The 26,487-nt window shown below is 43.0% G+C and overlaps 1 protein-coding gene across 2 annotated transcripts in view; it reads right to left on the bottom strand.

Moving 5' to 3' along the window:
- MPPED2 (metallophosphoesterase domain containing 2) overlaps window positions 1-26,487 on the bottom strand; it is a 122,466-nt gene that overhangs the window by 63,384 nt on the left and 32,595 nt on the right. The window contains exons 1-2 of one of the 2 annotated variants that reach the window (XM_042882765.1): window positions 26,290-26,376; window positions 22,759-23,000 (exon numbers count right to left, since the gene is read on the bottom strand). In XM_042882765.1, coding sequence (XP_042738699.1) covers window positions 22,759-22,886 — 128 coding nt within the window. In that variant the 5' untranslated portion in view covers window positions 22,887-23,000; window positions 26,290-26,376. Of the gene's footprint in view, window positions 1-22,758; window positions 23,001-26,289; window positions 26,377-26,487 lie in introns of those variants that run through there. The other variant, XM_042882764.1, reaches the window with a different exon arrangement.

Genomic DNA, 26,487 nt, shown 5'->3' on the forward strand with positions numbered 1-26,487 from the left:
TCTGCACTTTATTTCCTAACAGCCCTCCTTTTGCTCTAGGCAATGCCTCCCAGACTATAGCATCCAAATCTGGTTTAGAATTTTTTTATTCATGCAACGACTTACTAACGCAAGATTCTATAATTGAAATTCATTAAGTTCCTGACCCTTCTTTCATTTCTTTGCATACACTGGGATGTTGCCAAGTAACCTTTTTTTTTAAATATATCTTAGCTTAATTTCTTCTCTTATTCAGTAGTGTTTGCCCACTAAGTATTGGAAAGTGAGATACTGAAGGTTATTGTGTTCAGCCCATCAATTTATCTTACTAAAAACAGTCCTTCAAAAGAAACTTAATAAAAGCAGTGTTATTGCCAGTCCTAAAGGCTCAAGTTTGCTTTCTACTTGCAGGTACAGTACAGGAAACACTAATGGAAGACTTGTGTTTATCACTGCATCTTGAGAGGACTGGCCTCTGCCTTTGTGAGATCACCTATCACTGTATGTATCATCATCTGTTCCTGTGGGGTCAACTCACCTCGGGTCCCAGCCACAGGGATAACAGCCTGGCATCTCTAAAAGCTCTGTAACTGTTACGTGCCCAATCCTCCCTGCCACCCAACAGGAAACAAAATAGTTATTTCACCTCTGCCCACAACCAGTCTTTACCGAATCAGCACACACACACACACACACACACAGTCTACCATTTTCTCTTAACAATGTGCATACAAGCAGCTGTGACAAAATTCCATCACCAACAACACTAATTCTTCTGATTTCTCAAGCTGGCCGACAGCAACGCTTTATAGATTATCACCACATTTGAAAAAGAATGCTTATAGAAAGATACAGTTATACTCCAGCAATTTAAATGATTAAAACAACAGCCAGGAAATGAAAAGCAACCTAATAAGATATGGATTAGTATCAAAATGAATGAGGGAGTTTAAGAGCCCCGTGCTGCCCTGCATCCCACCAGCCCCATGCCAGCAGCCTGCAACCAGTGCTGCCCAGGCTGCTGCTGGTACCACAGACACACGGAGCTTTGCACTGCTCTCCTCCAGCATATAGTAACTTTTACCACTGTTTCACATTCTAAAAGCAGGTAATGACAGGAAGTTAAATAATTAAGCAACAACCCTCAACACTGACATTATCGGGGAGACTCTAATGGCAAGACAGAAGGGCTGAATTCCACAACTCACAGAGAAGGAAAACACCGCGTCTTTCACATGCATGAAGGGAAAGGTCATGATTTAGGACACCAAGCTACAGAACAAATGCATTAGCTGTGTATTTCGGCTCAGCCATACACTAGCTACTTAAAATGACGTCTTATAAATCAGAAGCATTAGCAAGTACCTCAGGGACAGCGAGGGCAGTGCAGCCCTCCAGGAGACATCGCCGCAGGGAGGACTACGCTGGGAACCTGTTTTCAAAGCAAACTCAGCGAAGACACTGGCACCATTTCTCTGGGAGAGAGACAAGTTTTGATTCCAAAGCATAATTCTGCATGGATGACTTCAAAAGCCAACACCACCAGGCTCTGGTTCGGCTCCCTGGTCCCCTGGAAGGCTTGTGCCTCAGAGCTGAACCCGCGGCCTCTTTGCTTTCCCACTCTCTTGGGGTTTGAGGTATGCAGGCCCCAAATCCCTCCTACGGAACAATTCCCAAGAATCTAATTCATCCACGAAGATGAAATAAAAGCCTTAAACATTAAGCCAGGAAGAATTTCTAGTTCCTAAATGACAATAAATCACTCAGAATGCAGCACCTTTAGTGGATAAAACACTCACAGATGCACAGACATCCCTCTCCTCAGAGCCCTACAGCTCAACCCAGCACTGCCACTGCTTACAGTCCACTATGAGCTGACTGGGTGCCACTGGCTTTGCTACAGGTGAACAAATCAGAGGACCATGTAATTCCACACTTTCCCAGACATACCAGACAGATGAATAAACAGCTACGTATGAGCCCACGTCCTTCCCACATTCTGTCCCATTGCATGCTTTGTATGCGGAACAGGCTTCAGACAAATATTTTCAAGTTGTAGTAACTATTTTACTGCATCGTTTGGGGAATGAGTAAATTCCTCAATATTTCAAACCGATCTTCTGATTTTGAAAGGGGAAAGATGGAAACTTTGATGAAGGGAAAGGTGGATTTGCTGACTGTATCCTCCAATGCAAGCTCCAATGGAAGGAAAGGTGACAAGGTTTTACAGAAGTTCAGTGCACCACATGCACATCCTGGCATCTCCAGTCAGAAACGTATGTGCATGCACAGACAGCTGATTTTGTGATACAACACGTGCTGAACGAAACTAAGCTAAATATTCATTTCCTCTCAATAAACACAATGAATGTCAAAACACAGTATTATGTGCTTGGCCACTGTCAGCCATAGATTGTTTAAATTATATGTATGAGTGCTTTTGTTAGCTTGACTACATCTTCCAATATGGTCAAACACTGAGAAAACATCCTCTGACTAAAAGAAATGAGATGCAAAACACCTTTCAGCATTCTCGTGGGTAAGTCTTATTTGTACAAGCACACAAATCTAAGAGCAGACTGCCACAAAACAGTTTAAAAGTTACACCTTTGCTGGAAACATCTATGTACATGTGTCACCCCTCAAAACCTTAGAGAGAGCTCTGGAAACTAAAGCAGAGGTCTGATATTCCTTTCAGAGACGTCATTAACTGTGACTTGATGCAATATGAAAAGAAAAAAGTACATTTCCAAAGCCACATGAGGATCCATTCAGCAGCTTACTGCTCATGTTTCCAACAATTAGAGCTGAAGGGAAACGATGGATCTTTTTATACAGGTTGGGGCTGGTTTACTTCTAGTCAGATTTATGAGATTAACCAGAAAAGGCTTACATTATCCACTGTCAGAATTTGGGCAAACTAAGAAAACCCTCTGCGTAAGGGCAAAGCCACAAATGTGTATTTGCACAAATACATCTTCTCAGCCTGATATAAACCTCGACAAACAACGACTCCAAACTCTGTTAACCTCAAATGCTGGTCAGTAACAAAACCAGGAGGAGATAAAACTCAGATCTGCTATGGTGTGCTCGGGGTGCAAACAGCAGTCTGGTGTTTTTTTCTGAAGCGCTTATGATATTGAGTAACTCAGTTTCTGAATTTCCATTAAGTGCTTTTGAAAATCCTGTTAAAGAACACTTTGCAGATAAAAATTTATTTTTGGTCAAGGAAATACTTTTCTAAAATTTGTGTAGAAGTGGCTTCCCAAAGGTAACAAAAGCAAACCAAAACTCAAAAAATATCAACATCAGTATCGGCATCACTCTAAGGCTCAAAAGTTTGTGCTTTAAATAAAACAGTAAAACGCTATTTTTATGCGAGTATGGTTTCAATTAGAAGTCATTAAGAAGAATTTTTCCCACATTCTTTTGTTGCTGGGGGACTGCAATAAATTCTACCCTCTGTACACCCTGCAAGAGCTCAATTGCTGATGAATCTGAACATGCACTAGCAAGGAAGGTCAGTATGTTGTCTGTGTAGAAGGCAAGTTTTTGTTTCCCTGCTATAAGGTCTACAAGCACCGACTCATTCAATGCATTCAGAAAGCATAATCAGGAATCCCAACCTCCACAAAGATACAAATTAGGATCCAATTTTAAGGACAATGGGATTTGAAAGATTCACATTTATATATCACAACAAGAGTGATGCTGAATTAAAGTGTATTATTTAAACAGCATGAGTCATAAAACGGAGTGGATTTACCTCTGGGGTGGAAAACACAGAGGTGGCTTTAGCCCTTGATGCAACGGTAAAATAGCTTTTCAAACAGTAATGCAAAAACCAAAATGAACCAGATGTCCAAGATGGAGTAAATTTAATTGCTTTTGCTCTACCTTGAGACATCAAAAATGCCATTTCTCTCACAATCTCAGATAATTTTGGCCAGACGGACAGATGCATAAAACTATCACCATCATCTATAATTACAAAATTCTATTTAAAAAAAAAAAAAAAGACTTTTTTTAAAAGATGAATTACTGCAGTATATACCCAGGTTTCGATGGTCATTCGTATTAAGAATGAAATCTGGAATATCCTAAAACGTACAGAACTCATAAGCAGAGATCTGGGAGGACTGAGGCTAGAGTGCTTGCAGAAAGCATTTGATGCTGGTTCTGATCTACTTATTTATTCCAATGAATGCTTGGTCTGAAGTATAGGAACTACCTGAAATTCTGCTGACACTCAGCTCAGGGATTATCCTTTAAACCACACGGTAAGTATATTGTGCAAGTAAGAAACTTCTCAAGCCTTCCCAGTCATTTTGCTTTCTGACCTGAAGGCAGAACCCTCCCTCTCCAATCCAAACCTCAATGAAATTAGGCCTTCCCTTAAATGCAATGCTAATCATGAGAATCTCTCTTCTGCTCTTCCTTGTAATTTCATTTCCATTGGGATGATGGAGCTGAGCCCAAAAAACCTGTTCAAAGGAAGGACAATTCATGCTGGGCAAGCATCACTGGTTCCCATTTTTAAGTTACTGCGTAACACAGAGTGCCTTCAGCATGCCTTTAAAATAGCTACCAACATTAGTAACCTGTAAGCAAACTGCAGAAGTCAAACCAAAAGAAAAGAATTTTCTTCATCCTCCTCCAGGCCTGAGATATTACATTAAGGAAGTAAATTGGCAGACACTTACCTACAAAGTCCATTTGTGAATCTGAACCAGTACAAAAATGTGTCTCTACGAGGATGAATATTCCCTCTCTTGCATCTAGGCATTAAAAATCTTTTTAAAGATTTTAGTAATAAAATGCTTCCACTTAAATCTGGGTATCTAACACCATTTTCCTACTAAGGAAAAGTCTTCATAACAGCTATGCTGTCTTAAAAGGCTTTTTGCCACTTATATTCATGTATATGAAGTACTTTGGCCCTTGTCAAATGTCTCAATTCCCAGATTCTCTTAAGTTTTAAGAATTCTTCTGCAGGGAAGACAATGCAATATAGAATGCAATTCAGCTCCCCTGAAGTCCTTTCTTCTCAACAGGACGAGAGGGGCGATTTAATAGCTAGCTTCTACCAACACCTATACAATCTCAAAGGACAAGCTCCCACTGAGCATCCTGGATGCCAAAAGCTGCACATACGCAATGGTTGACTGAGGTGACATAAGCTTTCATGTTACATGCTCACACAGCTGGCCCCATATTTCTCTCCTGCCGCTAATTCCACGGCTACAAATTCTGACACCAATCACTTCATCTTAGTCTCAACTTGAACTCCAGATTTAGGTTTTGGGGCAGATCTGAACTAGCCTTAGAGAAAAGCATGTTTTTGGTGGGTTTTTTTTTCCCCCCAAATAGGATGAAAACACTAGCATCAGGTTCTGCTCCTAAGTGTGCTCTCCAACTTTATGGTGCCTATGCTGGAGACACAGGAACATGAAAAAGGACAAATTCTACTCGACAGATTTTTGTACTTTTAACTATCCTTAACTTCCCAGGGCCATCGTCTTCATTACAGCTAACATCATCTTCCTGGCATACGTGTCTGAAATGAAACCCAATTGCAGACAGAACTGGATTCAATCAAACAATACTGCAGTTCCTGGGTGAGCACAACGGAAGGCTGTAAATACTAAAAGCAGGCTCTTTTCTTTTACTGTTCCAAACATTTTCCCAGCTAAAAAAGCTTATACCAGATAGCTCTGTCCCTCTTTTCTTCCTCTCCAGTATTAAACAACCTATGACAAGGAAACTGGAGGTCAAATAGTACACATTCCAGAATGTTTCAAGATGCAAACATTAGTATGAAGGAGAGAAAGCTTGGTAGATAAAAGTTGCAGCAGAGGGAGAGGAAAATAAAATCTCAAGTGTGCATGAGAAGAACACTGCATGAACGTAACTTCAGCTGGAGGTCCTACAACTGCATGGTGCGTTCTTTCTTCCCCCTTTCCTTTTCAAACCTCACTCATTATTTAGAAATGCTTCTCAGGCAAGGCTACATGTCGTGGAACTCAGCAGCAATGCCTTCCTATGCAAAGCAAAAACAATTCTTATGGATAAAATCCAGCAGAGTCTTTTTGTTTCTTCAGCACTGTAACTTGTCTATGGCATTTGTTTGTCACGTATCACATTTAAACAAGGAATACTGGGAGAAGAACTGCTGCATGTACCACCAGGAGGCTTCATCAATAATGTAGTTAACAAGCAAAGGTTTTGTGGGGAACCACAGTGTCACGGGTTATTTAAGAGCAATTTTTTTCAGCTTCAACTTTTATCATAGAAAAAATAAGGAATTAAGTGTCTGCAGTGGGAATACTTGGACATCACATTTATCAGAATGCTTACTGACTTCTGCAGTTAGCAATTACTTTCTGAGTTATACCATCTACTTGCAAAGGTGCACTCCCTTCCGCCCTCCAAAAAAAAAATCACAAGTAAAAAGAAATTACAGTCAAGGCATAAATCTACCTTACGAATACTTTTAGAAAACTCAATTTAAAAATAATTTACTGTCACTTCTACGGCTGTAACAAAAGCAGGGGAATGAGGAAAGCACTACAGAATCACTCGGAATTCAGCATTTTCCTCGAGTCATTTCCAAAGCCAAATAAGCCGAAACAACTCCCTGTGTTGCTCCTACACCTGAATAGTTGGAAAGTTATTCTGCCTGACTCTGAGGCATTGTTAATTGAACAAACCTGCTTGGTAACTACTCAATATGCAACTGAACACAAGACCTTGAAAACTTTGAAATCTTAGCTACTTTCCAAACCCACATGCAGTGCAATACCAAACGCTGGTCCCTGTGGCATGTGCAGAAAGTGATTTCTACACCAAATCCAAAAAGCAAACATTTAGTAGCTTTGAAATTTAGAGAAAGGATATCACCACGAAAATGGCTGGGAAGGAAGGAAATAGGCTGCACCACATAACGTTTTATGACACAGAATGAGATGTGACAATGTAAATTCACTTATGCAATTCAGTTGCAAGCAATGCAAATGCAATCTCACTGATTGCACTTTAAAACAGAAGAGGGAATTTCATTGTTTCAGCCATAGGATTGGCCACATTAAAATCTTCACTTCCAAGCCACACGGAAACAAATAGAAGGCATCATTTCACACTAAGATGGGAATAACCTAGGTAGGTGTAACTCATGCATGAACTGGATCACGGAACATTTCAGGTCATGCAGTCAGTTCGTACAAAAGGCCTCATGCACAGAAATGAGTTCCACCAGCCTTGTCACTAACAAGCCAAAGACAGAGACATTTAGACCTTAGGCCCGCCAAACCATGAGCTTAAACAAAAATGCAAGAGCATCTTCTTCACTGTCTTACGTTATATCTTCTGGATTCTTAAAGCTTGAGAATATGAGGAGGTATCCCTGAAGTAAAAAAGTGTGTGAATCGAAAGTACCATAGCTTTTCCTACATGAGTCCTGAGGGAGACTATTTATTAGGCACAGTTCTGTTTTCTGATTTAGCTTAAGCTCTTTCCTTAGAGAATATGAGTATCCACACCAAAAGAAATTCCAGAACAGCAGCTGCAGGACTGTCTTCCCTGTAGAAACTCCTAGAATCAGTCATCCTATGCAGTCACACTCCTTGCTTCCCATTTTTTATTGTCCTCTTAGCATTTATGAGAAAAAGACACACACACACACACACGTATGTATTTTGGTTTTCAGGAAATCTCTGACTGCTTTAAAATCCACAATAAAACTGCAGAAGTTGTCAAAGGCAAACTGCATAACCTATGAAGTGCATCAGGGTGCAGCCACCATCAGCTATACTAATGGACATTTCATTATGGTTTTTGGGGGGATTTTTTTTTATACAGTCAAACCGATTTTTGATTGAACTAAGAGCAATAATAAAATTGTACCCACCTACCCATACATAGCAATTTCTGCTCAGCACGCAAATGAAATATTAGTTCTCTTGCCATTCTGGAGCAGGAAGAGATATCTTTAGGGACAGGCTATGACAGAATTCCATGACAGCTTTGCAAAGTTACAGGAAATTGCTAATAAAAAATTAGTAATTAAAAAAATCTGAGAGTTTTCAGCAAAGTAAATAAATAAATAAAGCATTACTAAACATTCTGTAAAAAGTAATTGACTAAAATTTTCCACCATCCCCGACAGCCTCAGAACGGGTGTTTTTCTAAGTAAGTTGCTCAAGGAGACAAAAGCATAAGGTGTTCAAATCTGGGAACAGCTGTCTTTTAACCACTTTCTCCCCTACATCTGGATTCATTTCTCCCCTTCCTCCCCCCCCCTTTTTTGGGGGGGTTTCTTTACATTTCTGTATTGTAGCACAGCCACTGAAATCTCCAGTTGAACAGCACGAAGCGCCTGTGCTTACTGAAGTCACTGAAGTCAAAGTTCACAGTGACTGTAATGGTACAGGAATGTGAGCTTCTCTCTTCACATCAGTACTTTAACAGTCATACATATTAAACAAAATCGGCAGTTAGGGTTCTTAGTTCTCTGACTGAAGTGACTAATTTCCTGCAAGCCTTCTCCTCCTTCTCCCCTCCAAACTTTCTAGCAATCAAGAACAGACTTACAGTCTGACTCACAACAAATACTGCCCCTGAGGGCAAAACTGGTGAGATACTTCAGCCTGTTCCAGAAATCCCTTCTGCAATTGATTATTCAACTGAATTCTACTCCACCGGTTTACCCTGACCTACCAAGTACTGAGCTCCCTCACCTGCTGCTGGCTGTAAAGATTTCAGACTAACGACACCCTTAATGTGGGGCAACACCGGCTCTGGAATCAAGAGGCTCTGGTCAAGAGCTTCCAGCATGGCTTCATCTGAAGGCTGCTGCAGAAGCCAAATGGTAACACACCCAGACCTTTCTCGTCTTCAGAAATGATATTTTTTTGTCCAAACCATCACAATCTCCCAAAGACCATTTCTCACAGCAGTAATAGCTCGCTGCTACGATCCCACACTTGTATGCCCTTCTAGGTGTGCCACCAAAAGAGCTGCAAACACAACTCCAATTACATGCCCTTTTTGTCAACCAGCTTGTGAGAGCAGCTGGCAACCACCCCATGCAGGTCAGTGATGAAGACATTCCCTACGCGCGCATCCACAAGCGCACGTACACAAAGCACGAACCATACGTCCCTTTGCCCTTGACCTTTGCTAAACAGCCATGCCCAGAGAACAGCCCGCACTGCAGAGTTGCCATTTAACTATTTCTTAGTAGGGGCAGCCTGCCAGATGCACCTTCAAGCCCAAGACTGCCCTACGTATGGGTATTTGCCTGGCAGCGCTCAGCTCAGATAGAACAACTGTTGGAAGGGAATCTAACCTCGCAGGAATTTAGCAAGTCCCCTGAGTGGCACGTGCCACTCACTCTGCAGTTCCCACCCTGGTGGCAAAAACGCAATTCCAGTCCAAGCACGATGGCTACACGTTGTATGTGCAGGGACAACTGCAGCGTGTTACAAAGGGAATTCAGCCTTGGGACATTCAGTATGGCCTGCCACGAGTTTAACAAGATGTCAAAGCTGCACACTGCAGATAACGCAACATGCAGCCTGTTCTATATCTGGAAGTAAGCACAGGGAAGTGCTGCTGACTGCATGAACTACACTGTGATTTTCACACCACTAAGCAAAACAGAGTGAAGTGTTACCTCCCCCTGGATTCTCCCTGAAGGCTCCCAGCCCGTGATCCTCTCTTTCATGAGGCCCCACCAAGCTCTGAATCGCAGGAGGTGATCACTTCTGCCAGCAAACCTATTGAGATTATTGCCTTTGCAATTCATCCCTTTCACAGATCTGGTTAAGAATTCTAACGCAAAAAGATTAGAACACACAAGCTCACATCTCAGCCCTCCTTAAAAGTCAGTCTGAAAAGTAGTTTGAGAAGTCATGGGCTGTTTTTCACATCACTAACTCAGGAAAAAAAGATCTTTTTTTTTTTTTCTGTCCCATTAACTCAGAACCTACACTGTGACCCTACAGGCAGTCAGCTGGTCATGTCCTCTCTAATGCTTCTTAGAACCAGGCACGTTTTCAGGCAAACCTCTTCCCAGTCCTACTCCCAGTACAGTTCTAGCTGAAACCATTACCACAGGTGAAGGCTTCACACTCAGGAATCACAGCCCAGAAGAGAGGACTCACAGGACAGCTCAGCATACCCAGACCCGTACCTAGTTGTTCTCCTGTGCCTGCCTTGCCGCCTTTAGGGACATGAGCACTGCCTGGATCTAGCCCTGGAAGCTGTGACCCCACCACCAACCAATTCAGCTCACTGGGCTGGCAAAAGAACCAGCAGTAAGAGCACTTGGGCACAGCAGGAATGAGGGCTGGGAGCTGCTCCCCTCAGCAGAAGCAACATGTTGAACTGACACAGTAATTTTCTGAAGTGTTAATCAATTGGTTTTTTCTTCCTACTGAGAGACAAATAGGAAACTCCTTGATCTAATGAGAATTTTCTCTATTTCCAGACGCAGTTTAATCTTGCATTGCATGTTCAAATGCTAGACAACTCATTTTGTTAGAGACAGTATTTGGCTTGGATAGGAAACAGACTTCCTAAACAGAACAATTAATAGCAAACAAAATGAATGAAAAAAGAAAGGCAATTAACTTCAACATAGAAAGATAACAGGAACTCTGACTGGAGTTTCTTCACTGTGCTGTACTCCGTAACCCTCTTCACGTGCTACTTTTCCAGCCTTCTCCACCCTAACCATTTATGCTCCACCTTCATCTTCTTTGAACTAAACCGCGTCTTTATTCAGTCTGGTGTATTTATCTGAACTTGAAAATCGGCAATGGCCTTATTGTACATGAAAAATGGCTGTGCTCTGCTCAGCTCTGCAGCCTTTGCTTTTTGTTGTTTTCTTATGACCGCTTCATTTTCTCCTGGGGGACACGCTGACGTGAACGCCACATTAACTGCCAACTCCACGAGAAGAACGTTTCAATCAGCCATCACAACCGAGAATCAGACCTTCAAGTCCCATGGCCAGCCGCTGCTTCATGCCCTTCCAGTAACCCTACAGCACGGTTATCACTGCCACTTCTTATCTTATCGCCATTTCAAACATTGTCTGCTATTGTCGGACAACAAGTCAGACCTGAACAATGATGTTAAATGCAGACTTCCTCCCACGGCAGTCTTGAACTCCTAATGAAACTGATCACTCCCTCGTGAGATAATGAACCACGGCGGGATTTCACAGGCTTTAAGAACAAAGTCAAAAGAAAGTCATGGGGAAGCAAGCTCCCAGCAAACTACCAAGGTATTGCTGCACACAGACATTCTGGGTGACAGTCAGCAGCAACGATACGTAAACAATACGTAAAAATACAGAAACAAACATACGTTGTGTTTTTCATTCCTTCCTGACTTATTAATAACAGAATGTAAGCAGAGTTGCCTTTTCCTCTGGTACACCCGCTGAGGGAAAAAAAATTAAAATTGAAGGAGGTGCTTTTTTTGGCTCCTAGATTTTAAAAGGCAGCTGAAGTGGCTGGAAGTCTTCTGGAGTAAAGAACTCGGTCTTCGATAATTTTGCTAAGAATTAGATAACCATGCATTAGAAGGTGATGTCAGAGAAGATTATTTCCGCAATGTTTTACCACAGTAAAAAGTCTGGTACACGTGAAACAGAGAACTAAAACCCTCAGCTCTGAAAGGAGCAAGACTTTTGCTTCCACAGTTCTCCTCCATCTAGTGCTTGCTGTCACAGTAAAGCTTTGTTACAAGTACAATCTGTCCTCGATTAGGTGGCTTTGTTTTCCCATCTTCCCCAAAGCTTCAGCTCAGCCTTAGGTGGGACAATGTTGGCTGTGCTCACTCAGCACCCCAGGGAAGCAGCCCCAGCTCCAAGAGGGCATTTCCTTTCAAGCCCGTGCCCCTGTTCATGTGCCCACTTGTAAGTCAGGCTGCTGGCTGCTCAGGGAATCAACATCATGAGTGAAGGAAGCACTGAACCCACTAGGGGTGCAAAGAGGACACGTGCAAACGCTTCCCTAGCTTGGCTCCATCACTGTAGCTAGTGTTATGTGGCACTGGTCTTGTCTGTGCTTGTATTAAACTTCAGCACTTAAGCTAAACAAACAAGGCAGAAGTGTGATATTAAAAAAAAAAGTGTTCCACCCTTTTTAGAAATGTAGCTCAGTTTAAGAGTGCATTCTGCAACATCTTACTGCTTCTGCAAAGGTAACGATGACTTCAACTCCAGTCTCAGCCTCACTGAAGCTAGTGACAAAACTTCCCTGCACAGAAGTTGCATTTCACTATTTTGAAATATTCCCCCAGCAATGATAACAAACTGGCCTTTTGGATGCATACAGTGGAGCATTCAGCTTTGTGAATGGGCACGTTAATGAAGTTCGACCCGCTACCATTTTATTTTCATAAGTATTGAGGTCAAGTGCTGCAGCGCAGCATCACGGGAAGCTCAGGAGCATTCACTTCCTTACAAGTGCAGAGAGCAGGATGAGAAAGCAGGTAAAGCTGTGGACAGAGAGCTGTCTGCATGCTAACCCATGTAAAAATACAAGCTCTGTAGAAACTGAATGCCCTTCCCAGACACTGTGTCACTACTAAAAGCTAACATAAGAGGAGATTTTAAGTCAAATAGCGTATTAGCCAAAATAACAGCAATAAATAGCAAAACTGCAAGGCTTAGCATAAAAAAGAAACGCACTAATGGAGCATAGTGCAGCTTGTTCATATTATGTGCAGTCTAGAATCATGCATAATGTAACAGTGCAACTGCTAACAGCAGGCTCACAGAAGATAATTTACACTTGTTTTTTATGGACATGAGGAACTGATCTTTGAAGTTGTCCCTAATGAGATTCTGCTTGGCCCTAACAGCATCCTGAGAGAATGGTGCTGGTTTTCTCCCCTGCATCCGGTGCATATTTATAATGCAGAGTACAGAGCTATTTAAATAGCACATGTGGATCGGTGTCCCCCCATCCCATCTCAAATTAAGATTCTCACTGTGAGGGAAATACCTACTAATGTGTCTCACTTCAGCTTCAAGTCTTCTGGTGATTACAGGTCACCTTTGCTAATTACCAAAAGATACGTGGGGGTTAATGTTTGCTTTGTACAGCTGAACTCCTAACTTGCTTAAACTGCCAGGTCACTCTTATTACAAAAACACAGACAGCAGCATTAGGAACACAAATAGAAGACCATTTTTTAGGTGTGCATATGCAGTTATTGGTTTAATACTATACCCACCTGTTTTTAAACATCCTTTCATTAACAAGAGCTGCAAGAGCCATTGAACCAACATCACTAAAACCTCAGCTTGCAATTAGTGCCATATCCACGATTACTTCTGCATCTAGGAGATGTGGTATGACTGCTGCAAGATAGCAATGGGTGAAACACATCGTGTTCCCAAAGAGGACAGGAACAGACCTTAACTCCAACGTGCTCAAAGAACACACGCAGTCATATCTGATGTCACGTGTAGTAACAACCTTCCTGTTGCACTGGACCAAAATGACTGCAGAAGTGAGATCAGCCTTTAGGAACGCCTGTTTAAGTGCTGCCTAATGCAACTCCTAGGCATAGCAGCTCCAAGCAGATACCTGCTGCAGCTAATATATAACATACTTCAGTTATGCCATAGGTGAGTCAACGTTTAACTCCCATTCTCTGCCCTTTTCTGCTTGGAAAACAGAGGGGAAAATCCATACATCCTTGAAAGCACTTGTCAGCACTGCTCACGCACTACAAATATACAGGATACTGTAAGATCAGGTGACTCACAGGACAGATACTGCAGGATACCCGATTTTCATTTAGAGCTTATTGGCTAATCCAACCCTAAACAGTGAGAAAATCTCCCATCTGACTCTGCTTTAGCTCCTATAAAGATGTTCACATAACAAAGCCCATGACCGTAACGGGTGCTCTCTGAAGCAGCTGCAGTCTGAACAGACATCTCCCTGGCAGCTGCACATCAGGTCCCTGGTACAGGTACAGGACAGTCATCTGTGGGGAAACTTATGAGGGAAGCTTGAAAGTAACTACAACAGCTCTGTGTGCATACGTGGAGAAAGATTAAGTATAATCATAAGGTTCAAAAGAGACTGATACTGACGCTGTAGCAGTAGTGTGTCATATGTTATTTCCAGACTGCATGCAAGAACAAGTTTGCCTTTAAGCACATATGCAGATGGTAAAATCCTAACAAATGAGATAGAGCTGCAGGTGCAAGGTGTGCCAGGAAGCACACTTCAGGCCAACATCTTACCTCTGGTTATTTCTGGGTATTTGGGCTCCGTTCTCCACTTCTCATTTTCCATTTCCAATGCCTCCTGCTTACCACCATGCATTACTCACCTCCAGTACATTCTTCTCGCACTTTATTGGACAAGTGTCTGGACCCTAAAGAAACTGAATTGTCTTTTTTGGACTAGATATTCAGAAAACTGTCATTTCTTATACCAAATCTTTGACAGACCTTCACTTCATTTGTTTTTAATTGATTAATCTAATTAATCAAAAACACTACTATACAATACTACAATTCAACTCAGTGTTTCAGTTTACAGCTTTTAGCTTTACAGTGATTGAAATGATTCACAAAAGGTCCTCCCCATTCTGCGGAATGATGCTTTGAAAGCCTTTGAAGAGAACTGCTCACTCAAAATAATGACTCATGCATATCACAGTATCAACTGATGGTATGAACAGATGACCAAGACAGCCAGGCGATCCAAAGTTAACTTCCGATTTAAATTAATACCCCTCTTGCCTATCTTGACTGAATGCAAAGATATATAAAAGCAATGAAAAAAGAAAACCCTCCTAAACAAAGATCATTTAATTTCCTTGAAAGTTATGTCAGGATTTCCTCTCTTTTCTAGTTCACAGAAAACAAAGGCCTCACTTTCTTTACGTACAGTTTAAAAACACCCCGCTTTCTTGAAGGTGTAGCATTTACGCTGACAGATAAGTAACAACAAACGATGAAAACCTCAAGAGCTAAAGGTCTTCACTTTGCTACTAGGATGAACCAGGTTCCAAGACAAATAGGATGCGTGGTCCTTCCACGAACTCAGCTGCAATGCAAAGCAGCCTAGCAGCACACCGTGTCAAAGGTCACAGCGCAAAAACAAAAGCAAAAAACCACACTAACAAAAAATCATATACGACCCCTGGAGGATTATCATTACCAGGATGTCTGAAACTTGCATTGCAGGATTTGATCCGTGCAGCCTCATTATACTGGCAACAGTTCTAGCAGAGAAACCAGAGAAGAAATCTCCACAAACACTTAAAATGCCATCAAAAAGATCCAAAAATGTAACACGAGCCATAATTCCCGCTCAGTGACCCAAAGCGTGTGTCCCAAGCGGAAATATGTTTAGTTCCAAGGTACAGAATAAAAAGAATTAATTCTGTTCTGCTATTATTATAAACATGCCTCCCTTCCAGAGCTGCAAGCATTATTGTTTAGCAAACAAAAGACGATGGAAAATCAAACATGTCAAGAGAAACACAACCAAAATGAAAAATACTGATTTCAACAATTTTCAAGTAATTTCAAAGGTAATTCTTGAATTCTTTATAAAATGTTAATAGGTTTGTACTTGCTTTAATTTATTCTCTACTTAACATCAGGGAGGAAAAGCAAATGCCTGGCCGAAGTTTACAAAACAAGCAAATCAAAGACAAAAATCCCTTTTTCTTTAATATCATTTAATTATCATAACCTTGTGTGCGCACTGTCAACAGCCAGAGGAAAGAAACTCCATAAAGAACCATAGCTTAAAACTGAAGAAACCACTCAATTTGGTAACTCCTAGAAACCAGCCCTGTCCCACTGGAAGCAGTAAGTGGCACTAATCACTGCGTTTACGAAGAGCATAGGACACTGCTCCAATTTCTTAAATGTGCCATCCCACATGAAATTACAATCCTGAACAATTCTCATTTTCCTGAAAACTACTGCTTCACCATTCACGGGAGAGAAAAAGAACCCTTTGGTAATTCTAACCAAAAGCAAATGTGCTTGAAGAAACAAAGAAGCTTAGAGTAATTAAAAAGTAATGACTTTTTCCTTTGTGCTCTCTATAGAAAGTGAGCATGAGGGAAGATATACTGGGCTAGCACCTTTTCCTTTCCATAAACTGATACAATAGCTAAACATTGAGGAGTAATGTGCTGACCCCGGCGCTCCCAGTCACTACACTCAATTCCTTATACCAGAGAAATTGTAAACGTGGTAAATAGCCAGTCTCCTGGCTTACAGATACATCAGATCAAGTCCTTCTATCATACTCCTTCCCTCCCCCAGCCTCTCTCCATCTGCTCCCTCCTGGGAAGGCAGTGCTAGCTAATGGCCTTGTGCTTTTACCTCTAATGTGCTGATAGAAGTTAATGCCCGGTGCAGTAAGTGGGGACTCTGCTGCGAGGAAGCCTCCAGTCCTGAATTCGCCTCGTCAACATCTGCTGGAATCTTTCTAGACCTATGTCAAGCAGCGTGCAGGGAATAGAGGCTCTCGGAATATGAAATCCAATATCTGGGACAAAAAGGCTTCTTCCAATATGCCACAGCACAATAATTAAGCAATCTTTAGGTGAAAGCAGGAGTTGCAATTTTCCTGCTTGTCTCTCCACTGAGCATAATGATGTGTATCCAGAAAATACGCCTATTATAAAGACCAGGGGCAAACACTCCTCTGACAGCAGAGAGCACGGCAGGTGAGCTATCTGTTGGTTTTGTGATCTACAAGAGAAGAGATGGGCCACGCTTTTATTATTTCTTCAAGTAAATAACTGTACAGCTCACTGTAAGAGATGCAGATTTAAAGAAATCTCCCTGCACCCATGAACTTCTGCTATTACTAAGCACAGCCTATTTTCTCAAGCTACACCCAAATGTTTTACCGAGTTCTTAAGCAAAAGTCCTCAAGTGCTCCTTTGGGAAGGGGACATGCTTGTCCTTTTGTTTCTCATTTTTTCTGTAGATAAGTCATGCTAGGCAACTGACTGTACAACTAGAGCCACCAACAGAAGACGCTCAACATCAGAAATGGGAACTCCAATGCTCCTGTGCAATGTTTAGAACAAAAGTGACGTTCAACATTAACATCTGAAAACAGTTCCACATCAAACAGAATGAAGCAAGCTGCACGTGGTCATTTGACATACAACACAGACCTCTAAATCCACACTGTTTGCAGGCTTTCCTTTCTCTTATTTATCTAACACGATAGTCAAACAAGGGTTTGTAAATAAAATGTGTTACAGGTAGGCACACACAGGCTTTGGGCTTGCAGTTGCCCTGCATCACAAGGAACAAACTCTCATCCCCTCTGACAGGCAGGCAGACCTGTCCTTGTTCTGCTACTAGCAAAAAAAACTTGAGCCTGAAAAAAGGGATGGGTTTCCCCATGTGGTGCCTGCAAATTCTAGAAAGTATCAACTCCCTGTCTGGAAACCAGTTACATTCTAGAAGTTGTTTTGCAGACCAGATCACACCTTCACCTTCCACGTGATGAAGAAAATCTGGAATCTGCTGCCTCCACAACATCCCTACTGTCCTAATATGTTAAATAAAGAAGTGGTGTGTTCTCAGTGACTGATTACAGTGATACAACTTCACCCAACGGGCTGTGTTCTTCCATTGTGACCACTAGGGCTAACTGCACGAGGCCATACATGATACCTGGGGGTCTGACCAACACGCTGATGGGTCTGTGGGAAGTGTGGGTCAGCCTGTTCCCGCCAGCACGGCTCTATCACCAAGTTAAACCAGCTGTGGCTTCCCTCTGAGGACAATGTAAGATGAAAATAGAGTAATCAGCAGAGAAAAGTTGACAAAACATTATTTTACTCCTGTCCTACATTTGTTATAATAATAACATTGGCACTTTTAGAGCATCAGTCTTCCAGAGATGCCTAAATATTTTTAAAGCTAGGTTGGCATTGTTCCTTTTAACAGTGACAAAAAGAAAGGTCAGAAACTTAATCAATTCTTCAAGAGAGATTAGCACAATATGACTACACTGTATAAACGCAATATAAGGGGACTAAGTTTGAGCTTTAATTACAGGGCTGCAATCTCTGAGCCATATATCACCACTGTACAAACGTTTCACTTCCAGCATGCTCCACTCAAGCATCTCAGAAGGCTTTAGATATAATTAAAGTGTACCCTCATTAAAAAAAGCTCTCATTTTACATTTGAAATCTAAACTGAAAACATATTTTATGCTTAGATTTTGCAAAGTACACAATTTAAAATCATTAAGATAAATAGAAATCTTCCATTATTTAGACCCACAGAGACACACGCACAGATATTTTCTTAATGACAATTGCAGCTCAGCTTCCATTGTTCTATTGCACAAGAATGAGAAAAAGCAGTCTGTTAGTGGCCCTCTTCTTGAGGGGAGACTCTCGATCTTGGGACAGCTGTAAGGATTCTCACCTCCAGCTGTCCTCCCCTCCTTTCTGCTGGAATCCCCCTTCCCACAGGCAGCTCAGCTGCTCTGGAGGCAGCTGAAAGGCTGCTGCTGGCTGCTTAGTGGGAGTAGAAAAACGTGGCATGGTGGAACTGCTGCATTTCAGCAGCCATCCTTGCCTCAGAGATAGCAGAGGGATGGGAGTTCGGACTGCAGAAGATGAGCAGAAGCCCTCAGTGAACATCACCCGAGACAGAAGGAAGGCTCAAGTTTGAACTTCTGCTGTTCAATGTACTCCTGTTCCTATGTACTTCAATGTAATTTACTTGGTTTGGGTTGTACTGGTTGTATTTTTTTATTATTATTTCTGTAGTGAAGGAGTGAAAGCAACTAAGATGCTCATGAGCTCCGTCTGCTCTTCTAAGAAATGTTGTTTAATTGACAGAGCAACACCTGGCACCAAAGCTGTGACTGTTCAGCACATCAGTACCACCTGAAATGCCTCATCCAGTCACAGCTACCCAGCTTACTCTCAATTTCTGTACTCTCTCAACCAAAATTCCTCAATGTACGAACACCTCTATTCTCTAAATGTCAAGTGAGTCTGTATTCTACCACTGCCAATCTTTCTCCTTCTCCCTAAATATCATACACCTTACATGAAGCTCAAGTACAGAATGTTACAAATCAAATGCACGAATTTCCCACTAATCTCACCCACTATGTGCAGGATGGCTTCCCTGAAAGAAAAAATACACCAGACACTTTGTCAAGGTGAGAAGCCTAACAAGATCTTTGGGTCTCAAGGATTTAAGGCTTTATCAGAGTTAAACGTTTTTTCTTCTGAGTATACAACTGCATTTTTATGTTACCATTATTAATACAGATTCACTTTAACACACGCTCATACACATATATGTATAGTTGGATAAAGTACATAAAGTTCTACTTATATAAAACCCAATGTTTATACTCTATTTTAAAATAAGAATATTCACATGGGGAATTACTCTAGTACAGAAAAGGCAGTAAAATTATATAGTTGCAGATCATTCATTGTATCTCCAGGTGTGCATAAACTCATTAGAAGATTTTCTCTTGCACTGAAACCTCTTCTCTTTCTTCCTTCACTAGTACTGCATTTAAAAGACACCTGAGTTCTGCTGTGTACCCCCAGCATGCTAAAAGCCAGCTACCCAGCCATTTTGGTGAGGGCTAAGGAAAGCTGATGAGCATGATCACCGCTCCTCTAGATGGACCACGGGCTGCCAGCTCCTCACCATGTGCTGATGCTGCCCCAGGGCTGCATCCTATGGCTGCTCACCTGCATTGCTGGCACCACTGGCCGCGGCCTCATGCACAACATATCAAGGGTCCCAACAAACTTACACACCTTTTGTTTTCTTTCTAAACCTCATTACTAGAAAGAGCACCTTCCTGCTCTTTAAAGCCTCCCAGGCCTCAGATTGGTCTCATACTAAAGTCCCCTCAATCCACAGTGCTGCAGAACAGAGGGGGCAGCACTGCAACAAAGAAGCAATCGCCTCTGGAAATCGTAATTCCAAACAAAATGCTACAATTTGCAGAAGAATTATCATCATTAAGAAGCAAATATATGCACATCATCATCATCATTTTGCAGCTGCCCTTTAAAACAGGGAACTAAGGCGGTGTAGTCAATTAAAAGTAAGCAAAGATAAATATTCTATGTACAGAACATTCAAATGCAAACATTCAATAACATCTTCAGAAAATGGGTGAGACCTAAGGGTTTCATTGCCTCGAGACGTCCAATAGCTCAGCACTCTATCCCTTTATCCAAAATAACCTTACAGTGAAAACTGTCCACCTGCTCAAACATTAATTAGCGGAGAAATAGCACGAAGATTGAACAAAGTCATGGAATCCATACCACACAACATCGAAGCAACTGACAAAACTGCTATCAGTCAGCCTAAGCAAAGGGAGTTTTGATGCCCTGTTATTTACCTGATGGAACACTTACATGGGTACACTAAGAAGCACTGGAGTAAAAACATGTATAAAGAGAATTAACGAGAACTGCATCCATGATGATCAAACTACTAACACTGCTATGTGAAAGGCACAAAATAAAAGCAGGGGGGAAAAAAAATAAAGCCTCAGGGAGCAGGAAGTGCTTAAAGAAGTAATTCTAGTACTTCTTTAAACATCATCTTTGCACTGGTGAAATTCCAAGGGCTCTTAATTTACTCCATGTGAGGTGAGAATCCGGCCTGATGAATACCACAAACAGAAATGGCTCGATATGGGCCAAGAAGACAGCTCTCAACTTTCCACGTGAAGATGCATATGCATAAAGAAATAACTAATTTACAAATTAGTTCCTCTGGGGAAGAGCAACGTCCTGAAACTGCGTCCAGCCGCTGATTGATGGCATGCAGCAGGGCCCTGGAGCAACAGATTGTCCAGCTACTCACACACGTCATAACGCTCAGTTTCTGTGTTGCTTTGCAAATTACTCAGCAGCCCAGTTTTTTAATATTAACTTTTCATTAAAAAAAAAAAACCTCCTCAAACACCATCTTTAAATAAAAATGCATGCAGACAGCAAAACAGAAAAGCAGAACTGCAAAACCTCATGTAACAACCCTGACAGCTGCAGCAGCGGGGCACTATCAAAGACGACAGCATAAAAATTAATCACTGTTTCCTTGTTAATGTTACTTCTATCAGTTTTCTGTTCAGGACTTCTTGCATGAAGACACAGTTTCAGAAACGTGCACAGTGCTTCCATTAAAAACACTGGGTTGACAAATAAGGAAATAAAGCCCACTTCTGAAGTTACAGTATGCTCGAATTCCCTTCTCCTCCCATCCACGAAATTACCCACAGCCTTTGTCACATCTTCACTCCTCACTCTGCTCTGCCCGCAGCTCCTGGCACTTATTAGGATCCTATCACCTTTTCCTCACCAGGTTTTCCAAAACCCATCACTTGCTATCAACTACAGCCCCAACTCATCCCTTGTGCTGCAACACTGTATCTGTGTTCTGCTGTAACTTTCTCAGACTAATCTTCTCCCAATTTTTTTTTTAAATTCTGATCCCCCTTTCCATACGACACATCCATAGATGAATTTAAGAATGCTGCAGTCTTTCAGCTATTTGTCTTTTAAATACTGTCACTATGACATAGTCTATTGTGTCAGTATTTCTGTCAAGTTTATGATGTCTCCAAAAAAGTGAAGTATCTTTGGATATCTGTCAGTCAGCACCATGTAAGAGATGCACAAGTTATTAGGGAAGCACAATTATTTGCGCACATTTGAAACAAAGGATGAATAATTCTTTATAAGAGAAGAATAATTCTTAAGACGCTGAACACTAGCCGTCGTCGGTCCTAAAATCAGCTCCCATTCAAACCAGTCGGTTAGCAAGAGCTCTTTAAAACTGCTTTCCAAATCTCTATTGTTTGTCCTGAGTTCACGCTCAGTGTCAGTCAGCAGCGCGGTCTGGAGTGCAAAACTTGCAAAACAGAAATTTGCTGACAAAAGATCTGAACAGCGAATAAGAAATGGAAAGGCAGGCTGAAGCAGAATTACAGCATCGCTGCAGAAATAAACCAAAAGTAACTGACAAAAACGCCAACGGTCACAAACACGGCAGCCACTCCAGCATCCTTCCTCAGCAAGTTGCTTTACAGAAGATGGGAACCACATGAAATCCTATTAGAAGGTGCTGAACTCTCGCATTGTGTCCCTTCCGGTAGGCTTCTACATAACAAAATGCAACCAAGTAGCCTACAACTTTTTCACTCTTATTATGCAAAATCCTTATCAGCTTCAATAGCATGACATCACCCCGAATCCTGACTCACAATGGCAGAGAGCAGGTCAAGAGATGTCCTCTTTGTTTTAGTTTCAAGTGCTTTTCAGTCTATTAGCGTTGAAAGAAAAATAACCTTAACAGAGCTAACCGATAAAGATCAGACCTGCCCGAACAATGGGAAGGAAATTGAGAGTTAAGGCGACGCTGGGTTGAGAAACGCAGCCGCGGTGCCGAGCTTCGGCCGGCCGCGGTCAGGCCGTGCCCGCCGCTGCGAGCAGCGCTCCGACCCGTCGTGGCTCCGCTTAGCGCTACGCGGCGGCATGCGATCCCCACAGCCGCGAGGACAAAGGATGCGGTGACCGGGGGGAGGGGGACAATTAGTCCCAATTAGACCTATTTCGCAAGGAGCGGGAGGGCCGGGGGAAGGGAGCTTGGATTTTAAAGGCACGGGTGCCTCGGGCAGGTAGCAGGGCGAGCGGCGCAGAGCCAGGTCTGCGGGGACGGACGGACGGACAGACATCGGCAATACTTACATGTGCACGTGTGGAGGCTGGAACCTGCTCTGGTTGATGTTGTAGTGCGTGAAGGCCTGCGTCGGGTTGGAGCTGTACTCATCCACCGTTATGGTAACTTTGCCTTGTGAAGGAATTCCATGAGCCATCCTTCCTCCTTATGGACATGAGCAACTCACAGCTTCCCAAGGCCGAGAGCAGGGCAGGGCATCGTGTTCCTGGCAGCTCCCCAGGCCGAGCAGCTCCTCGCCAGCAGCCCCGAGCTGTGAGGAAACAGCACAACCTCAGCTGTGGGGAGATGGAGGCACGCACGGACACATCGCTCCCACCTCTCCACGTTTCCAGACAGAGATCTCCCTTCCCCGTGCCCCCCCCCCCGTCGCCGCTGTACCCCTCGTTGCTACTCACAGCTGTGCTCACCACATTAACACCATCATCACTACGGGGGCTGGGAGCATGGATGCTTAAGAACGGGTTTTATTTTCCGGAGAACAAACTGTATGGAAAGCCCCAGCTAAGCACTCCACACTTAAAATTCTTTGTTTTGAGTGATGCCTAATTGCAAACATGAAAACTAACAAGCAGACTATTTTCCTGAAGGACACGAATTGTTCCTGTGGCTTCACAGAAGGAGCCATAGCTGAGGGACTGCAGGAAGCAGACACCAGGCAGAAAGTCCTACAGTTATGAAGCAAAAAACGCACACAAATACCTTTGAAACGATGTATCCATCTGCCTGGAAGAAGGCTAGCATGGAGAGAACCCTAACAAAATACCCACATTACGGTCCAGTAGCACTGAAACTGGTTTGGATTCATCAGCAGGCAGTAATGATTTATCGGATAGATTTAAGTGCAATTTCATCCGTAAATATTTCTGCCTAAGATGAAAGAAATGTTTTTCCTCACTATGCGTGTCCTTATCTTTCTCATCTTCAAAGTGCCCTTAGATACGTTTTTGCACTAAGGCTGGAAGCATCCTGTGACGCAAGAATGAGGAGAAAGCCAGAAATTTCCCAAATCCTATCTCCGCTGAGTTTCCCCTCCGCTGCCCCCAGAACCAGAGCCTCAGTTTCCTGCACCAATAAGCTCAGGATGCCCCACGGCCCGCCTGCCTTCAGAAGGACTTTGGGAAAACTGCTCAGCGGATTTCTGCAGAATACTTTCAAGATGAGCAACTCTTCAAAGCACTGTTGCAGAGCTTCAGCTGGGGCATGCTACCAGAGCTGCAGCGCTTCAGTGAAATGCTGATACCCCATAGCAGCTGACTTACTCTTCAGTTTCTACACACACCGGTGTGCAATTTACAGAACCAGCGAGAGATAAGAAGGAGGAGACTTCTGACACCCGAGCATCAAACTGAGCAATGTTTTTTCCAGTGTGATATTCCTGACTTCTCTTAGCTTCCAGGCCAAAACGTGTTTGCCACGTGTAACGTTTGGAATCTTTGATTTGCATTCAAAATATATTTTGAATACAAAGACTAATTTCCAGTTTGGCATGAAGCACGACAAAACTGCCCTGCAAATGGCAGATGGCCTGCTATAGGCCATTTATTTTATTATTTTACAACCTCAGGCCTACGTAGGCTTCCATATGTTAGCTGGGTTAAGACATTCGGCAACCTCCATTCCAGTAATTGGGTTCTATTCCTCATCTCCTTCATTGCTTAGAGAGAAAAAAAAAGAAAAAAAAAAAAAAAAAAGGCCAGATGAAACTAAACCATAAAGTTCCCATTTAAACAGAGCAATCAGTGAGACAGTACTCCCCAGAAGCTGAGGTTATGCTCTGCTCTTTGCATTAACCCCCTCTCCCAAGGATAAGCAGAAGAGTTTTAGGGGTAAAAATCAGCAAGGTGAGCTTTATTAGGCCAAATCTTTGCTGTTTTAAGATAATTCAACGCCTGCTTAAATGGTTACCATCCTGGGTTTGCAGCTGTTTCCTTAATTTCCCTTACAATTATATTTCGGTGTTATTTTGCATAACAGTATTAAAAAAAAAAAAAAAAAAAAAAAAACAAAACCACCTGCTTCAAATTGCAGCCCTGTTCCAAGAACTGTAATTCTTTTGAGATACAAACTACGAAGTGCTCGCAACACAGAACTGCATAATTGCCCTGCACTGAAAAGTAAATACAAATGAAAACATCTTCCTGTTGGAAAAATGACTGTCATTAACAAGCAGGCTCCCCATCCAGGCCCCGAGGAAAAAGACCAAGTTTTGCTTTTCGCAGCAAGAACTTCAGCGTTTGCATAAATTAAGTCGAGTGAAAATTACATGTCTAATGTTATTTTTTTTTTTTTGCAATTAAAAGCTACCATACAAAACACGCCAAACCAATAGAAAACATGCTTGGATATTTAGAAAAGCTAATTCACAGTGTTTGAGGTAATCTAGCATAAGAAAGGTCAGGGCATTACATTCCATATTATAGTTTGCTCACAGAAAAAAAAAAAAAATCCAATTTGTTCACGGGAGGGAATTGTACATAAAGACAATAAGCATTTTTATAAAGTTCATAATAATCTACATTGCAGAAAAATTACAAGCTGATATAAAACAAATGATTAAGGGATACTTGAATAGCTACATTAAATACTTCAAAGTTGACTTTCAGAATGATTTTAAGCATAGGAGCTACAATTGCTTCCCACTGCACTAGCCTTTAATGTTGAGAATGAACCCCTGTGCTTAAATTAACACAAAGCCGAGGAGCATCCTTGGGAAATGAAACCCAGCAGACACCGCCGGGCTGAAGAAGCACCTCTCACCTACTGCCAGTGCCCAACTGGGTGCTTATTTAACGGAGACCTCGCAAAAAAAAAAACCAAAAAAAAACCAAAAAAAAACAACCACCGAGGAGCTGAGCACTCCTGCTCTGTAAAAACACGTTCATCTGGAGCCTAAGCCGTCCGTTTTCTTCTTTCATTTAAGGCTACTTTGTGTCCCTCCCGTTTTTTCTCTAAACGTACTCACTCTCCGAAGATTACAGGCAGGAGATGAGGACAAAATAACAGAAGTTGCATTATCTCCCTTATCCGTGAAGGGACTCCGCTCCGCCCGCGCCCTATGGCAGTTCCTAGGAGAGGCGCTGCCGCAGGTGCAGCCCGGCACGGAGCACAGCCGTACAGCCGTACAGCCGCAGCCCAGGAGCAGCACAGCCCGGCCGGCTCTGCGCACCGCCACGGAGCCGCACTGTGCAGAGCCGGGCACCGCCGCGCCCCAAACCGCCGGGAGCCTCCTGGCATAGGAGCTCTGGCACGAGCCGACACGCGGCTTCTTTCAAATCGAACGCGCCACCGAAGTATCAGAAAACTAGCATGGATAAGTCACGAAACCACGGCGCTGCGCTGAACGGAGAACTGCGCGGAGAAGCTCTAGGCACGCGCACGCACGTCGATGCATAAAAAACCCGCGCTTCCCTCAAATATAAACGCTGACGCTCCCTGACTTCAATTGCAGAAAGCGTCCCGTCGGCCGGCACCGCACGGCACCGCACGGCACGGCTTCCCGACGCGGCCCCGGCCCCGCGCCTTCCCCCGCCGCTCGTTACCGCTCGCTCCGACGACGGCTTCGCGGAACGACTCCGGGCTCCCTTCGAGCCGCGTCCACGCGCCGCCGAACACGGGAGGGCCGAAGCCGCCGGCAGCCCGCGACCGGACCCCGGCCGCCCACCTCCGCCCGCCGCCGGCTCCCGGGCCGCCCCGGCCGCGGCCCCGCGGGGCGCCGGGCTCGTCCACCCCCCCCCCCC

Source organism: Lagopus leucura, unplaced genomic scaffold (assembly GCF_019238085.1).
Source record: "Lagopus leucura isolate 7727_CA_CO unplaced genomic scaffold, USGS_WTPT01 Super-Scaffold_100035, whole genome shotgun sequence".
Classification (NCBI taxonomy): domain Eukaryota; kingdom Metazoa; phylum Chordata; class Aves; order Galliformes; family Phasianidae; genus Lagopus; species Lagopus leucura.